This window comes from Python bivittatus, unplaced genomic scaffold (genome assembly GCF_059951505.1).
Source record: "Python bivittatus isolate LINGU-HERP-01145 unplaced genomic scaffold, Pbiv_v1 ctg000580_np1212, whole genome shotgun sequence".
Taxonomy (NCBI): domain Eukaryota; kingdom Metazoa; phylum Chordata; class Lepidosauria; order Squamata; family Pythonidae; genus Python; species Python bivittatus.
In genome coordinates this window covers 15134059-15152012 of record NW_028277087.1, presented here as the reverse complement: position 1 = coordinate 15152012, position 17954 = coordinate 15134059, and the positions used below count along the sequence as shown (strand labels likewise).

The window sequence follows — 17954 nt, the reverse complement described above, 5'->3', positions numbered from 1 at the left end:
CTTTATTTTACTTATGGAGCCAAATATTTGGTGCCATACAAAATCTATGGTATTCAAGCCACTGCTCCATCCCTTTGGACAGACTGGCTCAAGAACTGAAGTGAGGCCACCGTTAGCTTTTCATTTAAATCCACTCTTTTCTTCCCAGTTAATGTCTCCCAAATCAGGCAGGATGGGCAAATACAATATCTTGCATCTGTATTGAAATGGGCTATTACTTTGAAGAGGGTTGGTCTAGAGATATGATGTGCTTTTATGTTTCTCAGATATTATGATCACAAGAGACATGCAGCCAGAAAAACCCAGAAAACTGTGGAAGCAGCAGAAAAGGTACATTGGTGGCATTCTGGCTTTTGTTACTTATGGAAAAAAAATAGAACAGCACTCTTAAAAATCTCTTTACTCAGTCTAGTGTAATTTCACTTTTCCTGAAGCTCTGTGCTACTGTTTTAATCAGATGCTCCATTCATATATAGTGACATGTTAATCATGTTCAAGAAAATGGTTTTGCCAAAGAGTTTGGTTTACCTTTCAAGGGTGGAATAGCTTACTACTTTAAACCTAGAACTATTATTTCTGTCAAGCAGTGGTTAAAATCAAGAAGTTTGAAATTTAACTTGGGTTAAGCCAGGAATACCTACATTTGTTTTGGCTGGTGGATGCATTTGGCATTTGGAGGGTGGCTACCGTGGTAAGTGTGGCCTGTCATCAAATACCCATGAAGTACCAGAAGGTGTACTAGTGAGGATGCTCCACATTTACCCACTAGCCTTCCAAGATGTAGTCTTCCATTTCCCATTTTATCTTTGACTGTTTTTTCTGAGCCAATGGGCACATTTTCAAACACAGCACTGAGCTGAAACCAGCTGTCGTTTTAATCATATAGCATGCTTTTGAGCCCCTTTGGAGCCAAGGGACAGTCTTGGAAATAAAGATAACACTGGAGGTTTTTGGTTTGTTTTCCAGTGTGCAAGCTTTGTTAATCATACAAGCATTAAGAATTAATTGAAAGGGCTGATGGAAATGTCAGTAGTTTCATAGATCTCTATAGACACCATGTTGGGAATCCTAGATATAAGCCATGCAGGAAGAGAGTTGTACTGCAGTATAGGCAGGCTGAGAAGGGTGATCAAGAATACTATAAATCTAGCAGCGTTTGGGACCAAGGAAGTTGTCTAAGATCAGAAAAATGACCTGGACTGCAGTTAATAGGAGAATAATACTTTGGTATCTAGAAGGGGCTGCCTGTTTTTGAACAGCTGTGTTTGTTTCATGTTCCAAACTTTGGCTTGGTGTAGGTTGAACTGCTGCTTTAAATGCAGAACTGTTGTGGATGGTTTTCTTTTGCTCATCTAAACAGGCTTTCAAATCAGCAGAAAAGAAGACGAAGCAAACGCTGAAAGAAGTCCAAACAGTTACTACCATTCAGAAGGCTAGAAAGGTTTACTGGTGAGTTTCTTGCAATAGAAGCAACCATTGAGTACTTCACTTTAAGGAAGAAGACAGGGAGTTGAAAACAGGTATGGTACAGAATAAGGGTGCAAAAAATGCAGCTTTGGACCATATATGGCCTGCAAACATCACTTTTGCAGTCTTCAGAATCCTGCCTTAATTGGTTGGGGCTGCCATTTTTTATATTTGAGAGGATTGGGGATAAGAAGCAAAATGGGTGTTTTAAACCTTGCAGATATTTAAGATATCCATTCATCCCTTAAAATTCCTGCATCTACTCCTAGAAAACAGGGTCTGGCCCTGCACATTTTTGTAGTATAGCCCTCAATATGCTGTGCAAAGTTTGGAAGGGTCCTCAAGCTAATGGAAGGTATGTACCCCTGTTCTAGGACTTTGGAGGCTGTAGGTGTATGCCTAGTACAGAGAAAGTGCAGTGATCATAACTCTCTCTCTCTTTTTTTTTTTTGGCCAGAGGATGAATTGAGCATCTTCCTTCCTTTGCTGTATTTTAGAACAGCCTCCCGTAACCTGACAGCCATCATGACCAGTTATACTCCCAGTACATTTGAAGGAGATAGATTGGGTTGAAGTTTTAGATAGATTAATCCCATGGCTATCTTTTAAGGCACTTTTTAAAAGTGCAACCTCTGTATGCATGTACACGTTCATCTGATGTTGTTTGTGTGTTAAATTTATATTTTGTCTTTGATTCAGGAGCTCAAGGGGGTATGTGTATACTCCCTCTTATTTTTCCTCACAATAAAACCCTCCGAGTTACATTGAGCTGAAAGAAAGTGATTTTAAATGCTTTAAATGATTTCTTTAAAGTATGGATGTACTTAAAATATGGGTTTAAATTGTGGATTCTTTAAATTATGATAAACCATTTTTCAATATTTTAAAACTATTCCAATGATGGAAGTTTGGTGATACTGCTCCCAGAAATTAATATATTTGTAAATAAGATACAGTCAGTTGAGAAGAAGTAGAATCCTAGGTTTGAGAAGGCTGCTGCTATTTTTCTAGATATTTTCTTCACTTTACAATTGTCCTTCATTTCTGCAAAAGCAGAACTCACTCCAGACAGAGGTTAGAGTTTCTTAAACGTGATTCTCCACCAATCCTTTTGTTTCACATCTGCATCTGAGTGGGAGATTGACGTTAGTAAATGGCGGGCTAAATGTTCCTAAGACCTTCTGAGAATCACTTTCTTATATCAATATTTTGCTCTGGCTTGATGTAATCTGACAGGTTTGAGAAATTCCTGTGGTTCATTAGCTCTGAAAATTACCTTGTTATAGCTGGAAGAGACCAACAACAAAATGAAATAATTGTCAAGCGATACTTAAGGCCAGGTGAGTGACTTGGTTCACATTAATCCAGAGTACTGCTAAATATCCTTTACACTGAATAGAATCCTGTGTGACGTTTAAGTATTTATTAACAGTGTGTTAAAGGCAGGCCTGATATCGTTCTTCTCTATTATATCAGCTTGATTGATGTGTAATTAATAACATTAGGTGATTATCATTCCTTGCTCAGTGCATATTATCTGTTCAGTCCAGAGAACAAGGAAGAAACAAAAGATAACGGCCAGTGCAAATGTAAAGCCATTGATTAAAGTGGCCCTCATCAGATTACAATCATATTACTAATGTTCTATGATTTTCTGCTAAACGTGGCATTCAGGATGGGATTGCTGATGTTCTACTGGGACATCAATTCAAGTGTGAATAATATTTTCATAGAGTGGAGAACACACAGACTATGTAACCCCTATAGCATTATATCTTCTTACAACTAAGCCAGAGAATGCATAACTTCAGTCAGTGCATATTTTTATTCTATTTTGTGCTTAGCTTTCTCTCTTGTCTCTCTAGCATTGAATTTTTAATTTTAGCTTTTCAGAATAGGGAAGAAGATGGTGTGCATAGTTGATACTGTATAACAAACAGCCTCAGTTCTGTCTTCCAAAATGATCTTCTTCTCTCAATTGCTATAGCTGAATATTTGGGTTTCCTCTCTGGTTAAATGTATGAAGCAACTCCACATCTGCTCTGATAATCATAACTGACATTTTCTGTTTCTTCTGGTTAAGGTGACATTTATGTCCATGCTGATCTCCATGGAGCAACCAGCTGTGTCATTAAGAATCCATCAGGTAATGGTTTCAGGGAACTGTGGTTAGAGAAAAGGGCCCATTAACTCCTTTCAAAACCTTTGGGTGACTGTTAATCCTTACATTGGGGCAGTAACTTGTGGGCCAAAGGATTGTTTTAAACTGCTCTAATTTTTTTGCAGGTTTAGAAAGGGAGAGGGGAGATTGTTAATTAAGAGACAGAATTTTGAATGAATCTCTTGTTTAGCAAGATGACATCCCTGATTGAGATTGTCCAATAAGTAATATCTTTGAAAAACATGCTTGTACTCCTGAGAGTCATGCTTGGTTGCATTAGAGTTGAGAGAAATTGAACCTAAATTCTGTTTTCTTGATAAATGATATGTGTCAGTGAAGAACCTCTCCTCTCTGAGAAGCCTGCTACTTTCAGAGCTTCTATATGTTCCCAACCTTTTGGGATGGCCTCAAATGGTCAAGAAGCCTCAAATTCCTAGTAGGGTAGCTTTTTTCCCCCAATGCATTCCAAGTGATAGGAATTGTAGACAAACACATCTGAAGAGCATCAGGATAAGGAAAGCTGAGATGAGGGGACCTCTTTATTCAGTCCTGTTATTTCTGAAAGTTCATCCTAAAAAAAATCAGGGCAGTGTGTGTACATTCAAAAACCCTTGAATATCAGTTACTAGGGGACATTAGTAGGGGTTGGGCTTTGTATATTGCTTTTGAATGCCCCTGAGGCATCTGGTCCGTCTTTTCTTCCAGGTTTGTTCACTATCCTCTAAGATAGGAGAGCATGCATAGAATAAGCTGAACCTGGGGCAATATTCCAGACCATTTTTGTGGTCAAAAACAAAAAGACGTTGGGCGTGGCTTTTTCAGGATGCCACTTTTTCAGACCTCTCATGGATTTCAGAATAATTCATACATCTCAATGTTCACTGTCCAAAATGTTGCTTGTAGCCTTTTCCCTATCAAATAAGGGGCTCCGTGTTCTAGGCTTCTTTTCTGCTCTGCTTCCCAGAAGGCAGACTTCTTAAAGGAAGAAAGAAGTCAAATTACTGTGTTATTTTATTTTTCTGATTGCAGTTTAAAAACAATGACAGCTTCTACCACTTGTTCTTCAACCCCTCTCTTCCTGACTGTTGGGGTATTTAGCACTTGGGAAGGTTAAAAGTCAAGTTGGTGGCAACTCTCTATAATAATGACCAACTTCTGGTCTTGCTGTTTCAGGGGATCCTATCCCTCCACGGACACTCACTGAGGCAGGCACAATGGCCCTGTGTTACAGCGCAGCCTGGGATGCTCGGGTGATCACTAGTGCCTGGTGGGTGTACCATAATCAGGTAATGAAGTCATGGGCGGCGGCTGTATCTAAGGGTCTGACTTGGTTTTAAGAAATGAAACGTTTTACTGGGGATTCTACAGATGCATTCTTCTGGAACAGGAAATGTATATTTTTTAACACTGAATAATTGTAAGAGTATTACAACTTCCCACAGAAATTACCTTCATAGCTTGTGAGTTTTTTTGAGTTTAGTTCTTTTATCATACATTCCTGCTCTCCTGTGCTGGCATGCAGATCTAGTCAAGGCTACTTCTGACTTTTCTGCACTATCATGGGTACTTGGTTAAGTTTACTTCTATTTGTGTTCTTCCTGTTATAGAAGGAATTTGCTTTGCTTTCCTTTTTAACAGACAAGAGGATCGCATCTAGGTAAATGTGCAGATGATCAAGTGGCCTGTGCTCTGTAAGCATTCTGGGATAGCTGCACAGGGCTATAGAATATTATGGTGCTTTTGTTACAACAGATTGGCCTTTTTCAATCTGATGCCTTTCCCAAAGATGCTGATGTACAGCTCCAGTCATCCTCCAGCCAGCATGCAGTTAAGAGTTGAATGTAGATAGGGAAGACTCAGGTTCAAATCTTCATTCAACCATGTTGCTCACTGGGTGAATTTGGGCCAATTTCACAGATGTATTCTCTTTCTCTTGGCCCATACTACTTCATAGGGTGGTTGTTTATGGGCTATTATTAAGGGAGACCTTCCCACCTGATGGACTGTCTTCTGCTCCCAAAGGAAATACAGAATATAAATGAAATAATAAAGAAGTAAATAGTCCAATACATTTGAGAAGATTATCTTATTGAGACAAGTGGCAACAGACGTAATTGTGTTGCTCCTCAGGTATTGGTCTCAAAAGCAAAAAGCTTTGCATATTAGTTTTTCCAGATTGGTTTTTTCCTTGAAAGCTACAGAATTGCTGGAAATCACTAGGGATGAGAGTTCCAGTTGTTTGATTGGTAGTTCCCCCTCCTCCACTCCCAGCACAATAAATGGCAGACGTCAGTGGATCTATTACATTTTTATCGATTTCTTGGGCAGTTCTTCCTAAAACTCTGGCTTTCATTTCTATTACAAGTCCATCCCTCATTCCCACTTCCTTTATGACAAGGTAATCTTCGTGGTCCCTCTTTGATGCATATGATGTTATTGGTGTTTAATCATCTGGGTAACCTCCATGCAGGTGTCTAAAACTGCTCCCACTGGAGAATATCTGACAACTGGAAGCTTCATGATCAGAGGTAAGATCTCCAAGGTGACATTTCCCAAGTTCATTTCTGGCGGATGGCTGTTGTGCAAATGCCCAGTCCCGTGGGAAGGGGAAATACCAGGCTTCATATCAATGTCCTAAGGAGGCTGAATTTGCTTTTCTGTGCAAACCTCAATAATCAAATTTCTTTCTTTTTTTTCCTCCAGGAAAAAAGAATTTTCTTCCCCCTTCTTATCTTATGATGGGCTTTAGTTTCTTATTTAAGGTACTGCGTGCCCTTAATTTATTGTTTCATCTTTAGGGATATATAAAAATTAGATGCAAGAAGTTAATTCCCAAGTATTTGACTCTACTCTTTACTAGCTTGGCTTTTGGAGAAAGAATACATCTCCAGTACAGGAAAGTGAGGTTATGATTTCAGTAAAATCCTAGTAGCATTCATCTGTGTGTACCAGAAATGCACATAGCTGTAATGCTTTATTTCTTTTTGTTTTTCCCAAATAAAAGCTTCTATTTTTAGTAAACTTTACACATGTGTACCTTTCTCCTTTTCAGTATATTCACAGTGGATTTACAACATTTTGTTAAGGGAACCTTTTTTTAAACTGTTCAATCATGTCTGATTCTCGGAGACTACCTGGACAAGTCCCTGCAGTTTTCTTGGCAAGGTTTTTCGGAAGTGGTTTGCCATTGCCTCCTTCCTAGGGCTGAGAGAAAGTGACTGGCCCAAGGTTACCCAGCTGGCTTTGTGCCTAGGTGGGACTAGAACTCATGATCTCCTGGTTTCTAGCCTGAGCCTCAACCGCTACACCAAACTGGCTCCCCAAAAGCAGCTTTAGGTGTTTGTAAATTCATGTACAGATGTCTCTTCAAATACATTCATTGTATTTCTCCCTCTCTCGTGGGGATGCACACATTCCATATTGCAGTGAGATTTAGAACAGCCTCCACTAATATTAGTGGGTTCTGTTTTAAAGTCTGATCACTGTGTGCATGGGAGGATGAGTTTTTGAGAGAACTGTTGGGGAGGGGATTAAAACTCTCTTGCATGGTAATGAGGCTTTAAAGTAGCCTCCATTCATAGCTTCATAACAAACTTGTGTCCATTGTGGTTTGTTTTTTTTTTGAAGAGGAAGAGTTACCCCTTTCTCTCTAATAGCAACCTGTACTGTACCTCTCTCAAAACCTGTACTTTTCAGATACAAAATGCACATCAGTCTATAGTAGAGCTTGAATTTAAGACACTTTCAGTATGGTCTTAGTCTGCCAATGGAGTTTCTGGTCCAGGTATTTCTTCCATTTTTTTCTGTAAGGTGAGCTGTCAGACGCTGAGAGCTCTGCCTGCATCCAAAGAAAACATGGATTTCTTTATCCTCCTCCAGGTGGATGAATCCTGTGTTTGGAGACACAAAGGTGAACGAAAAATCAAAGTGCAAGATGAAGACATGGAGACTGTGACCAGTGCCACCAGTGAGCTGGCAGCAGAAGAAACAGAGCCCTTAGGTATGGTTGCACATAGCTTAAGCTCTTCAGTGCTTATGGGCTTAAAGGGTTTATCCACAAGCTGTCAATTATAGCTTGAGGGAAACCATAGTTGATAATACAATGCTGGTTTATAGCTGCATGTACCCAGGGAATATTATGGAGAAAATTAGTTTTAAACAGGGAATTGAAGGTGAAGAAAAAGTGAGAGATAGTACCATGCAGGAGTTCCAGGAGGAAGTGCCAGGCTTTGGGAGCACCAAAGAGTGTGCAGTGGATATTGTTGGAAATATTCCTTACTTCTTTTTGGAATAGAAAGGAAAGTAACCTTGTAGCTGAGATATACAACTTCCAGATTTTTAAGTAGCACTAAGTTTACCCTACGGTATTATAAACATGTAAAGAACTCTTATTGATAGACTAAAAGCTTGTCTCCTCCGTATCCTCTTCCCACATTGTCTAACAAGCTGCCTAGTCAGGACATTTGCTGAACTGACATGAAACTGATTTTTTCCCACTCAAGCTACTGGTTTTCAGTGGGTTTTAACCCCAAATGTCTGGTATGGTTCTTGGCTAAAGTTTCTGCAAATGGCCACCAGGTAGCTACAGAAGCTTTGGCAAAGAGCTCTTCCCCACACCCTCTGCAATGTGCCTTCCTCCTGTCCTTGAGACTAGTGGAAAGTTTGCTGCTTAGGACACTGCTGCCTCTCTTGCCATGCTTCAGACACAAGGGTGGCAGAGTTGCTGTCCTCATCAGATTTTGGGTGGTGACAGTGGTGGTGTCTGCTGTTGCAGGAGCAAGAAGGAAGGAAGGAGAGGGGGATGCTGTTTGCTGCTCCTCCATCCCACAAGTATGATCCTTTGCCTTCCTTGCTCATCTAACCTCCTCTGACTGATTTCTTAGACCATTCATACACACTCCAGAAAGCATGGAGCAATGACTACAGTGTGGCTGCAGTTAGCAGACAAGCTGACCATCTACTAAGGTCATTGTTGGCAGAGCCAAAAAGAACATTTTGGCCAACAGGCAAAGCTCTGTTCAATCTCTCAGCCAAATCAGAACTGGCCATGGTAGCACAGAGCCCCATAGTTGGGTGGAAGGGGATGGCCCGCAGTGGGTTAGATGGAACTCTAGGTGCCTCATCCATGTGACACTAAAGGTTTACATAAAGGAGAGCTTGTTCTGGTTTTGGTTGGAAAACACTACTTTCCTGCTGGAACACTTTGATCCAACTTCAGCAGTAGCAGGCTGGCCTCAAATGGAGGCTCTGTTGTGATGACATGTCTTTTATAGGCAGTAAGCGGCCCATTTTAGAGCCAGGCACAGAGCATATGTGGAATGAACTGAAAATATTAGCCTTTGATGGGCAGTGAGCAACTATTTCCCTCTGCTGCAAGTGTGTCCTGTTTCTCAGATCTTGTCTTGTTTTTGCTGTGCTGCTGAAATTCTGATTTCCGTAGAGCTGGTCAATGTGTCAAAGATCAACAATATAAGAAATAATAGAGTATGTACATATTGGATGTTGCTTTTGCACTGGCCAGCTAAGCAGCCTTGTAACTGGCATTGCTATGCTACCTCTTCCTGGCCTATTATTAGTATTCTAAGCCAGGACAGATGAGGAGTCAGTCTTTCTCCCTGTGAATATGGCTCAGGATGCTTTAACCGAGTACAGAGAAAGTTATGTTTCTGGCTTCCATTTGCACATGGTGCCATTTCTGCTCCGGGGACTATAGTCATGAGTGTGGAGTGCTAGGAGGAGATCAGTAAGCTCTACTGATTCTTTCAAAGTGAATGCCTCTTCAAATGGAGTCTCTGCCAGGTGAAGCCCTCTTCCTTTGAGATCTTCTTGATCCTGTCAGGAAAATGGTGGGGTGTCTTGTCCTCCTCTTCAGTTAATAGGCTTTTCTTCCTTTTAAATTCCAAGGACTGTTTATTTCACTTGCTTGTCTTAAGTCATGAGTGCAATTGAATATGTGTTCCTTCGCTTTTTTCCAAGATGCACCAGAGGGAGATGAAACTAGCAGTGATGATGATGCTCATAAAGAGGAGAGCCGAGATAAACCTGAGAATGAAGAACATTTTGCTGAAATACATAATGAAGAGTGTGAGGGGATTGGGGCGGGAGATGCCTTGGTCATGGAAGGATCATCTGAGGAAGAGAATGACGTTTTGGAGGAAGAAGAAGATGAGGAACCGACAAGGAATGCTTCAGAGATAATTTTTCCAGACACAACCATTGATCTTTCACATCTTCAATCCCAAAGGTAACAGAAAGCAGGACTATTTTTGCAAATATGAAGAAGGGCCAAGACTTCCTTTGGAATATGTGCCAATACAAATGTGAAGTTTGGGAGTTAGTCTTTGTTATGTCTCTCCTTTAACTTTTTGCCAGTCCTTCACCTTAGTAATTTTGCTTCTTGTTCAGGCTGAATAGGAATGTGTCATGGTTTTGGGTTTTTTTAACTGTACCTAATTAGATTGACACAGACTCAGAAGATCCACAAAAGCACTGGACCCTGGATAGGTGGATTTCTATATCTTCCTGTAAGAGTTGGGGAGATATATTATTAAAAAAAAACAACCAAGTTACAAAAGTGAAATATGAAACTGGCAAGTCTGTGTGTGTGTGAGTGTTTTCTATTGGATCTATTCTATATTCTATCCTATTGCTATTATTTCTATATTACTACACTAATTACTATTATAACAATTACTATATTACTATTCAATTACTATTACAATACTACACTTTATAGTAACACTAGTATATAACAATGTTTTCTTCTTACAAATGCTGTTCTGCCTTAATTCCTCTCGCTGGAATTTCTTCTGCTTTTTTCTTCTCTGTTACTGGCCAGTATGTAGAGTACTTTCCACATTGTGCTTTTATATGTGAACTTTTCCTTGCTGTGTCTCTATACTTCTTTTCCTCTAGACCAGTGTTGTCCAAACTTGGCCACTTTAAGATGAGTGAACTTCAACTCCCAGAATTCCCAAGCCAACATGGGTCCTGAAGTCCACTCATCTTAAAGTGGCCAAGTTTGGACAACACTGGTCTAGACCATTCGCTCCCTTTGAAGGAAAAATACCTTCTTTTATTTGGCTGCTTTACTCTGCTTGCTGGCAGCTGCCGAGCTCCAAAACACACAGCTCTTCCCACACATGTGTCAAGGTTGCAGCTTGATTGGCAACTCTGCCCTGGTGACGCTGGGGAGAAGGCTCAAGTAGGAGGGGAAGAAGGCAGCACAGATGCCTGTAATTTTTCTAAGCAGCCTGCTCTTCCACAGAGTTTAATGAGCATAATGCCCATATATTAAACAAAAAATAAGCTGTTCAAATAGTTTGACAATTTGGAATGAACATTGGTTAATGTTGGTGGTTTTTTTTAATGAATTGGGTTGTGTTTGTGACCTTGGGCATTATAGTTACTGTTAAATTGTTGTTTTTTAACTACTGTAGTATGCACTGCGCAGAGTCACTTTTGGGAGATGTGGGGCATATAAATTGTTTAAATAAGTATATAAATTTGTAAGAATGGTGCAGTAGGGATGGGAAACAGTGTCTGTCAAGAGTATAGAGGACCTATGGTGGCCCAGTCACCTGTCCTAAGAACACAAGAGCATTAGTGTGTTAACTGACATAATGGGAATCAGTATCTATGTTTTGTTATGGAGGTGTAGAAGGAACTGTAAGGAATGTAAATATAAGTTGAGAAAGTATCTGGTCCCTCCTTATGTAAATGTTGGAAGTCAGTTGCTGCCTGAGTCAACTTTCACGCAGTAAATATGGGCCTCTTGCTTGTGTTTGTCCCCAGCCTTGTTGGCCTTCAGAAAAGAGCTGAAAACCTGGCTTTTCTCCCAGGCTCTGGGGCCAGGATGTAGACAGAGCTGACGCGGGTGGGTGGGTGGATGTGAGTTTTATCAGGACCTCAACACAGTTTATTGTTTTAAATGGTTGTTTTACTGTATTGTATTTTTATTTTGTTTATCACTCAGTTCCTTTTGGTAGATGAGTGGCTATATAAATGTATTTAATAAATACATTTGCTTCTCCCTGGACCATTCTAGTAAAAAAAAAAAATCTTTGTTTTGTTGTAGATCACAGCTGAAATTTGCTCTGAAAAATGACACCTCAAGTTTGGTGAGCTCTTTGTTGATATCAGTAGAAGACTGTATTGGCTGCAGCCCATCCTGCATGAACAGCTACAGACTGATTCTCTTTTCCGTTGCAGGGCGACAGCAAGTCTCAGGGCCGGAGGCACCTCTCAGCCAAGGAGAGGAGGTGAGGGGGCCTAGCTAGGGTGTGTCCATTTAGGTCAGTGTTTCTCAACCTTGGCAACTTTAAGATGTGTGGACTTCAACTCCCAGAATTCCCCAGCCAGCATGGGAGTCCACACATCTTAAAGTTGCCAAGGTTGAGAAACACTGATTTAGAATGAGCTCTAAGCAGCTGTTTTGCAACTGCTTGGGATGTTACAGCTACTGCAAGATGCATTCTTAGCTCTAAATGACCTTGTAGACTCCTTAGTCTTGCTTTTTTCTTTCCCAAAGAGGTTTACGTGGTATGGAGCCCCACAATAGCAAGGTAGTGTTTTTGTGGCTGCTGTTGCCAGCCTGAGGTCTTCTTCCCATGTCTTCTGAGAGTGGGGTGTCCTTGCAATATTGAAATAAATTAGCCAGATGGCAGGTCTTAGAAACTGAACGGAATTCTGCTTTCCTTTAGGGAACTGAAGAAAAAGAAGCCACCAAGTGACCTGGATGATTCTGATCCTCCAAAAGTGAAAGATGAAGATAATTCTGCTCAGCTCCAGCCTTCTCCCAGTGGTTGCAAGAATGCTGGCATGCAGCAGCCCGTGAAGAGGGGACAAAAGGTGAGCAGAACTGTGTGCATGTTTTGTACTCCTTGAGTAACCTAGTCAGTCAGGTGGGCAAAACTAGAGATTCTTGGACCACTGAGGTTTCAGCAAAAATCTACACCAGACTTCCACAATCCAGTGCTGTCCAAATATGATAGAAATACAGCTCCAAACAACTGTACCTCATCTGGAAAGCCTCATGATGGGGAAAGCCAGTTCAGGATGTTTATGTGTGCTGGGACCAAAAGGTCACGTGGCCTTCTGCCTGAGTGTTTCAGATATCACTGCGTCCTGAACCTTTCTAAGTAATCTGTGGAAAAAGGCAAATTGTGTCTGGTTCCAGGCTGCCTGAAAAAACATGTATTGAGTCCTTCTTTGAAGCAATGAGCATGAAACTGAGCAAACTCAGGGAGGCAGTGAAGGACAGGAAGGCCTGGCGCAATATGGTTCATGGGGTCACGAAGAGTCGGACACGACTTAACGACTAAACAACAACAACAACGAGTCCTTCTTTGCATCAGAGTTTGATGCTTACATCTTTCTAACCTGCTTGAGGGTGTCTGCTTTTCACAATGAGAGGACCAAAACTCAACAATAGTAGATATAACACAAACACCAAAAGATATATTATCCGGGATTATAGTGGTTGAAGTGTGACATGTCAGGTTACGAAAGGCAGTTTCTGGTGAAACTTTTCAACTTTGTTCCCTTCTGTTTTTGCCCACAGAGCAAACTGAAAAAAATCAAGGAGAAATACAAGGATCAGGATGAGGAGGACCGGGAGCTGATCATGAAGCTGTTGGGAGTAAGACAGAAATAGAGTTGAGTCTTCTTTTTTTTTCTTAAGCGGGATGTGAAATTTGTCTTCTGATCCTCTTGGTCTGCCAAATCCAGTCTGCAGGGTCAAACAAGGAAGAGAAACCAAAGAAAGCCAAAAAAGGAAAAACGAATCAAGAATCCACCAAGAAACTGCCCCAGAAACAGAGAAGGAACCAAAGGCCTGGCGAGGGGGCCAGGACAGAATTAATCCCTGTGTTAGAGGGTGCAGCTTTGGAGGAACATTTGGATGACAAGGTAGAATGATTAAGAAAGCAATTATGAAACTTCTCCCTGGCTTGAGTTCCCCAACTCTCCTTCGCCATTCTGCCGATCAGTGTGTGTGCAGGGCAGCCTGCACGGGCTCACTCTCCAGTGTCCATTTTAGTACAATATGCAGGCCCTCGGAAAGACCTTTGATTGCAGAGTGTCTCACCAGAAACATACACCAGGGAAGCAAAACAATCACACTGCATCCGTTCACCCAGCACTGCTGTGAATGGCACACATAATCTGAAAAAAGCAGCCAGAAGTTTATGGGCATGTTCATTTAGAAAGGTCATAACAAATTCATGGAGAAGTGGGCCATCTGTGGCCACTGCCACAGAGTAGAACTTCCATATGTAGGAATAGTCTACCTCTGAATATCACTTGCTGGGAATAATCCAAAGAGCATTGTGGCTTTCATGCTCAATCTTGTGTGCTTATTTGGTAAGCCATTAAGAGAAACAAATTGCTGTTAGCTACTTTTGGACTGATGTGGTCAGTTTATTTTTCTCACAGGCATGCTGCAGAAGGCAGATTCATTGCATAATAGGGTGTGGTGAGATCCTATTTAAAGTCACACTTCCAGTAGCAAAGTGAGTGTAAAAAACCTTAGAGCAGACAGCAATTTGTATTCAGAGCAGGCTGGCATCTCCCAGCTGACCATGATATTTGCTGTTTAGTGTAGGAAGAAGGATGTAAGCCTTGTGCTAATCTCGTCTCTTTCCAAAGTGACCCTCAACATTATATGATTGTCGAACATATTTAGTCATCGTTTAGGTGGTTGGTTTTGGAGGCAGCCTTTTGGCTGTTTATTTTTTTTTTTTAAAGGGGCCATCCTTGCGTGGTCCTGTTTGGGTTCTCTTTCTGTTAGCATGCAGTATCTCAGTTTGTCGTTAGAGGGAGTAATAGAGACACTCTGTTTGCTGTTAGAAAATGAACCTAACAGTTCATAATTATAAAAGTATACAGTGAAACAATAAAAGAAGGCAGGCAGTAGGAACATTGGAGATCAGATTGGTCTTGACCTGTTGGCCTTCGTAAGGCCTTAAAGACTTGGTTTTGTCACTAGGCCTGGGGGTCAGGAGGTGGGGCTGATATGTTAACTTGTGACTGACGGGTCTGTTTTTATCCCAGCTGCTGTTTTATGTGTGTTATTTTTGTTTTTCTGGTTTTTTTTAATGCTTTTATACTTTTTAAAACACTTTTAGCCACCCAGAGTCATGAACTTGACACATAAATTGAAATAATAAACAAGTAAAATTTAAAAATAGGTACAAATTAAAGCAGCTGAATTAAAAGCAGAAGACAGCAGTTTTGAGTGAATCTGAAAATGTCAAGCTTTCTGGGCACTCAAATAAGATTGAATGGAGTCCCGCAGTTTGTTTCTCCCTTTCTCTCCATCTTGGCTCAGGGTTTCATGTTTTGTTTTGTCTGACTCTTTCAGGAGGAGCAGGATCAAGATCAAAACATAAATGAGGTAAATTTGAGCTGCTTATTTCTTTTTATTTAGTGGGGAGAACAGGGTTTGGGAAATTCTCGGATTTATTTGCACTCTGATGAGAGGCTGTCATAGCTTGGGGATGAAAGTGGCTTTTCCCTTTCTGTGAGGACCTCCCACTTCCTTAGTTGAAGATAGGAAGGGGGGTACTTTATTTGCATTAATACTTGTTTCCAGTTCTCTGATGAATGTATCTGCATTCTGTGACCTGTAAAAATGACTCATCTCAGGTGTAAAGGGTGGGTGGAATGTCTATTTTGACATTACAAAGTTTTTAATGCTATACCAGTAATGGAGAAAGTCAGTGTGACTTGCAGGACATGGAAGGTCTGGCCCCAGCCTGAAGAAATCTTTGATCCCTCTCCTTCTGGCATCTGCAATTTCAGCTGTCCTTGCCCATATGCTTTCAAGCACTTCTCTGCAAAAGATGTCAGAGCCAGAAGACCCCTTCTCCTCTGTTTTTAAAGAAAGACTAAATGAATTAGGCAGCCAATTCCATATTTCTGGATTCTGCTCAATTGTAGACATCCCATCAACTCTGACATATCACTGGTAGTGTAAAAGTATCATGGAACATCATCTGACACTGATAAAAATGGAAATGTTGAATGTGTGAGTGGCTGGGGAGGGATGTCTAATTTGCCTCCAGCCAGCTTTGTTTGATGTTTGGATTTCTAGGCTGGTGAGATAAATTAGAACAAAGACATGAACGCATGAATGAATGCCCCATTATAACTGCTTTGCAGTCCAGTCAGTTACAAAATGGATGGACAATTAAACCTCTGTAAAATAAGCATAACCTGTTGCAGTGAGAGCAGTTGAACACCCATAGGTAGCCTGCATTCTCTTTGTCTGATTTCACCCACGCCCATCCTTTCTGTCCCAGGAAGGGATGGCTCTGTTTGATTCACTGACTGGGCAGCCTCACCTGGAAGACATCCTCCTCTTCGCTGTTCCAGTTTGTGCACCGTACACTTCCATGGCCAGCTACAAGTGAGTGTCATCAACTGTTGGCACGGGTGTACACACACAGAGAAAGTTATCTACCTATTAAACATTGTTTTTGTTCTGTTTTTTAAAGGTATAAAGTCAAGCTGACACCAGGCACTCAAAAGAAAGGGAAAGGTAATATATATTCCTTGTGTTGCTTTCAGCCATTTGTCCTATTAATTATTAAATCCCTTTATAGAAATGTTGATCAGCAAATTTTTTGTATTATAGCTTCTCCATTAATAATTTGCTCTCACACATTTTCACTGTGGTCCTAATTCTCCTGTTGGCAGTATCCCCTTTCATCTTAAAACCCTGCTTTATTTATATGCATATGTACAACATTTTGTCTTTCTATTCAAACTGTTCACCATTTAAGCATTAAAATAATTAAAAAATGAAGGCTGCTTTCCCCCAAGATGTATCTAATGCTCTGCCTTCTGAGCTGAGAGGGTATAGAAAACCTAAGGTGATGTTTGCAAGAATTCCCCAAAATAGATAAACTGCTTATGTTTCATCTGTCTTGTGGTGTTTTGTGTCATAACAGCTGCAAAGACTGCGTTACATAATTTCATGCAGTCCAAGGACTCAACTGCAAGGGAGAAGGATCTCTTTCGCAGCGTGAAGGTAAAAATTTGCTTTTGTAGGCATGGTGCCAGTCTCTAGTCTTGAGAGACAGCAGGCGGTATTTGCTTTTAGAGCAAGTGTTGTGCAAGCAAAAAAAGAAAAATCAGCTGTAAACTCCATGCGAACCTGGAATACATGGAATTTCATTTTTCAAAGTTGAAAAATAGGGGATAAATTGCACAGTGGTAACTTAGAAGTCATATGGCAAAGAAGTTAGACTTCCAGGTCATGAATAAATTTTTTGGACCACAACATTGGGGTTGGGTGTGGGTGGCAGGCCGATAAGAGTAGCTTATCCCTCCCAATTTCAGGCATAAGGGACCGAGAATAGTGTTTCAGCTCAGAAGTGTCTTCATAGGGAAAAGATTGATCTTGCAGTTATATAAGGTTGTTTTGAGACTGTTTGAAAACTACAGTTGGGATTAGTGATAGGGGAGAGATCCTGCCTGTCTTAGGAAGTTAACTGGATCTCAGGTTCCACTAGGAGCCCTCAGAAGCTCTTCATCTGAGAGCAACAGGAGAGAGATATTTAGATATTCCTCTGTGTGGAGTATCTGTACCCTTCCAAATTATGAAAAGTTTCATACCTCTCTCTGCCTATAGTTTGATATAAGTTCCCTAAAAAGAATTTTGTCAACTATAAAAAAAATTACCTGGTATTTGCTGCTTGTTTTAGCATCTGGGTTTCCTGCAGGCAGAATAATGACTAACTACCGTAAGAATATAGCTAATCAAGATGGACATGTGATTCTTTTGCATAGGATACTGACCTATCCAGAAATATTCCAGGCAAAGTGAAGGTGTCAGCCCCTAATCTCCTAAATTTGAAAAAGAAATGATATGAACTACTGACAGCTTCACAAGCCTGCACCTTCGGACTGTGTTACCCAATGACAGGAGTGATACAGCATCCCTGGAGCACCTTTCTGTTTTATTAATAAAATATACTACTGATAAAATGATTGCAGTTCCTTAATTGCTCTGCTTTTCCTCTCTCCAGTGTCTTAAGGTAATTCAAGTTTCTTCCTAGAAAGTAGATTTATATTGGAAAGTACTTATGTTCCATCCTTTACAACCCTTGATTCTTTGTGACCAAGTGGGCTCTGTGTCACATTTCATATTTATTCTGTATTGCTACAGCGTAGAGTGATTTTTCACTGCATCTTCTTTTGTTGGATTGTCTTTAGACAGTCATCTTTATTGTACTAGAAGACTGTCTGGATAATTTAGAAAAATTTGGCATGGAACAGGATGATGCATTTAATACATGTTTAAAAGGAAGGAAGGAATTCT

General features: G+C 40.6%; 1 protein-coding gene across 1 annotated transcript in view; it reads left to right on the top strand.

The window, feature by feature from the left end:
• NEMF (nuclear export mediator factor) overlaps positions 1–17635 on the top strand; it is a 31425-nt gene extending 13790 nt beyond the window's left edge. Inside the window, exons 15-33 of the mRNA XM_007427668.4 lie at positions 267–330; positions 1361–1449; positions 2704–2807; positions 3551–3613; positions 4802–4914; positions 6099–6156; positions 6332–6390; positions 7508–7628; positions 9605–9872; positions 11706–11748; positions 11840–11889; positions 12331–12478; positions 13191–13268; positions 13358–13537; positions 14991–15023; positions 15931–16037; positions 16126–16169; positions 16582–16661; positions 17423–17635. Of these exons, the coding sequence (XP_007427730.2) occupies positions 267–330; positions 1361–1449; positions 2704–2807; positions 3551–3613; positions 4802–4914; positions 6099–6156; positions 6332–6390; positions 7508–7628; positions 9605–9872; positions 11706–11748; positions 11840–11889; positions 12331–12478; positions 13191–13268; positions 13358–13537; positions 14991–15023; positions 15931–16037; positions 16126–16169; positions 16582–16661; positions 17423–17500 (1780 nt within the window). The 3' untranslated portion in view covers positions 17501–17635. The remainder of the gene's footprint in view (positions 1–266; positions 331–1360; positions 1450–2703; positions 2808–3550; positions 3614–4801; positions 4915–6098; positions 6157–6331; positions 6391–7507; positions 7629–9604; positions 9873–11705; positions 11749–11839; positions 11890–12330; positions 12479–13190; positions 13269–13357; positions 13538–14990; positions 15024–15930; positions 16038–16125; positions 16170–16581; positions 16662–17422) is intronic.
• The last annotated feature ends 319 nt before the right edge of the window (positions 17636–17954 follow it).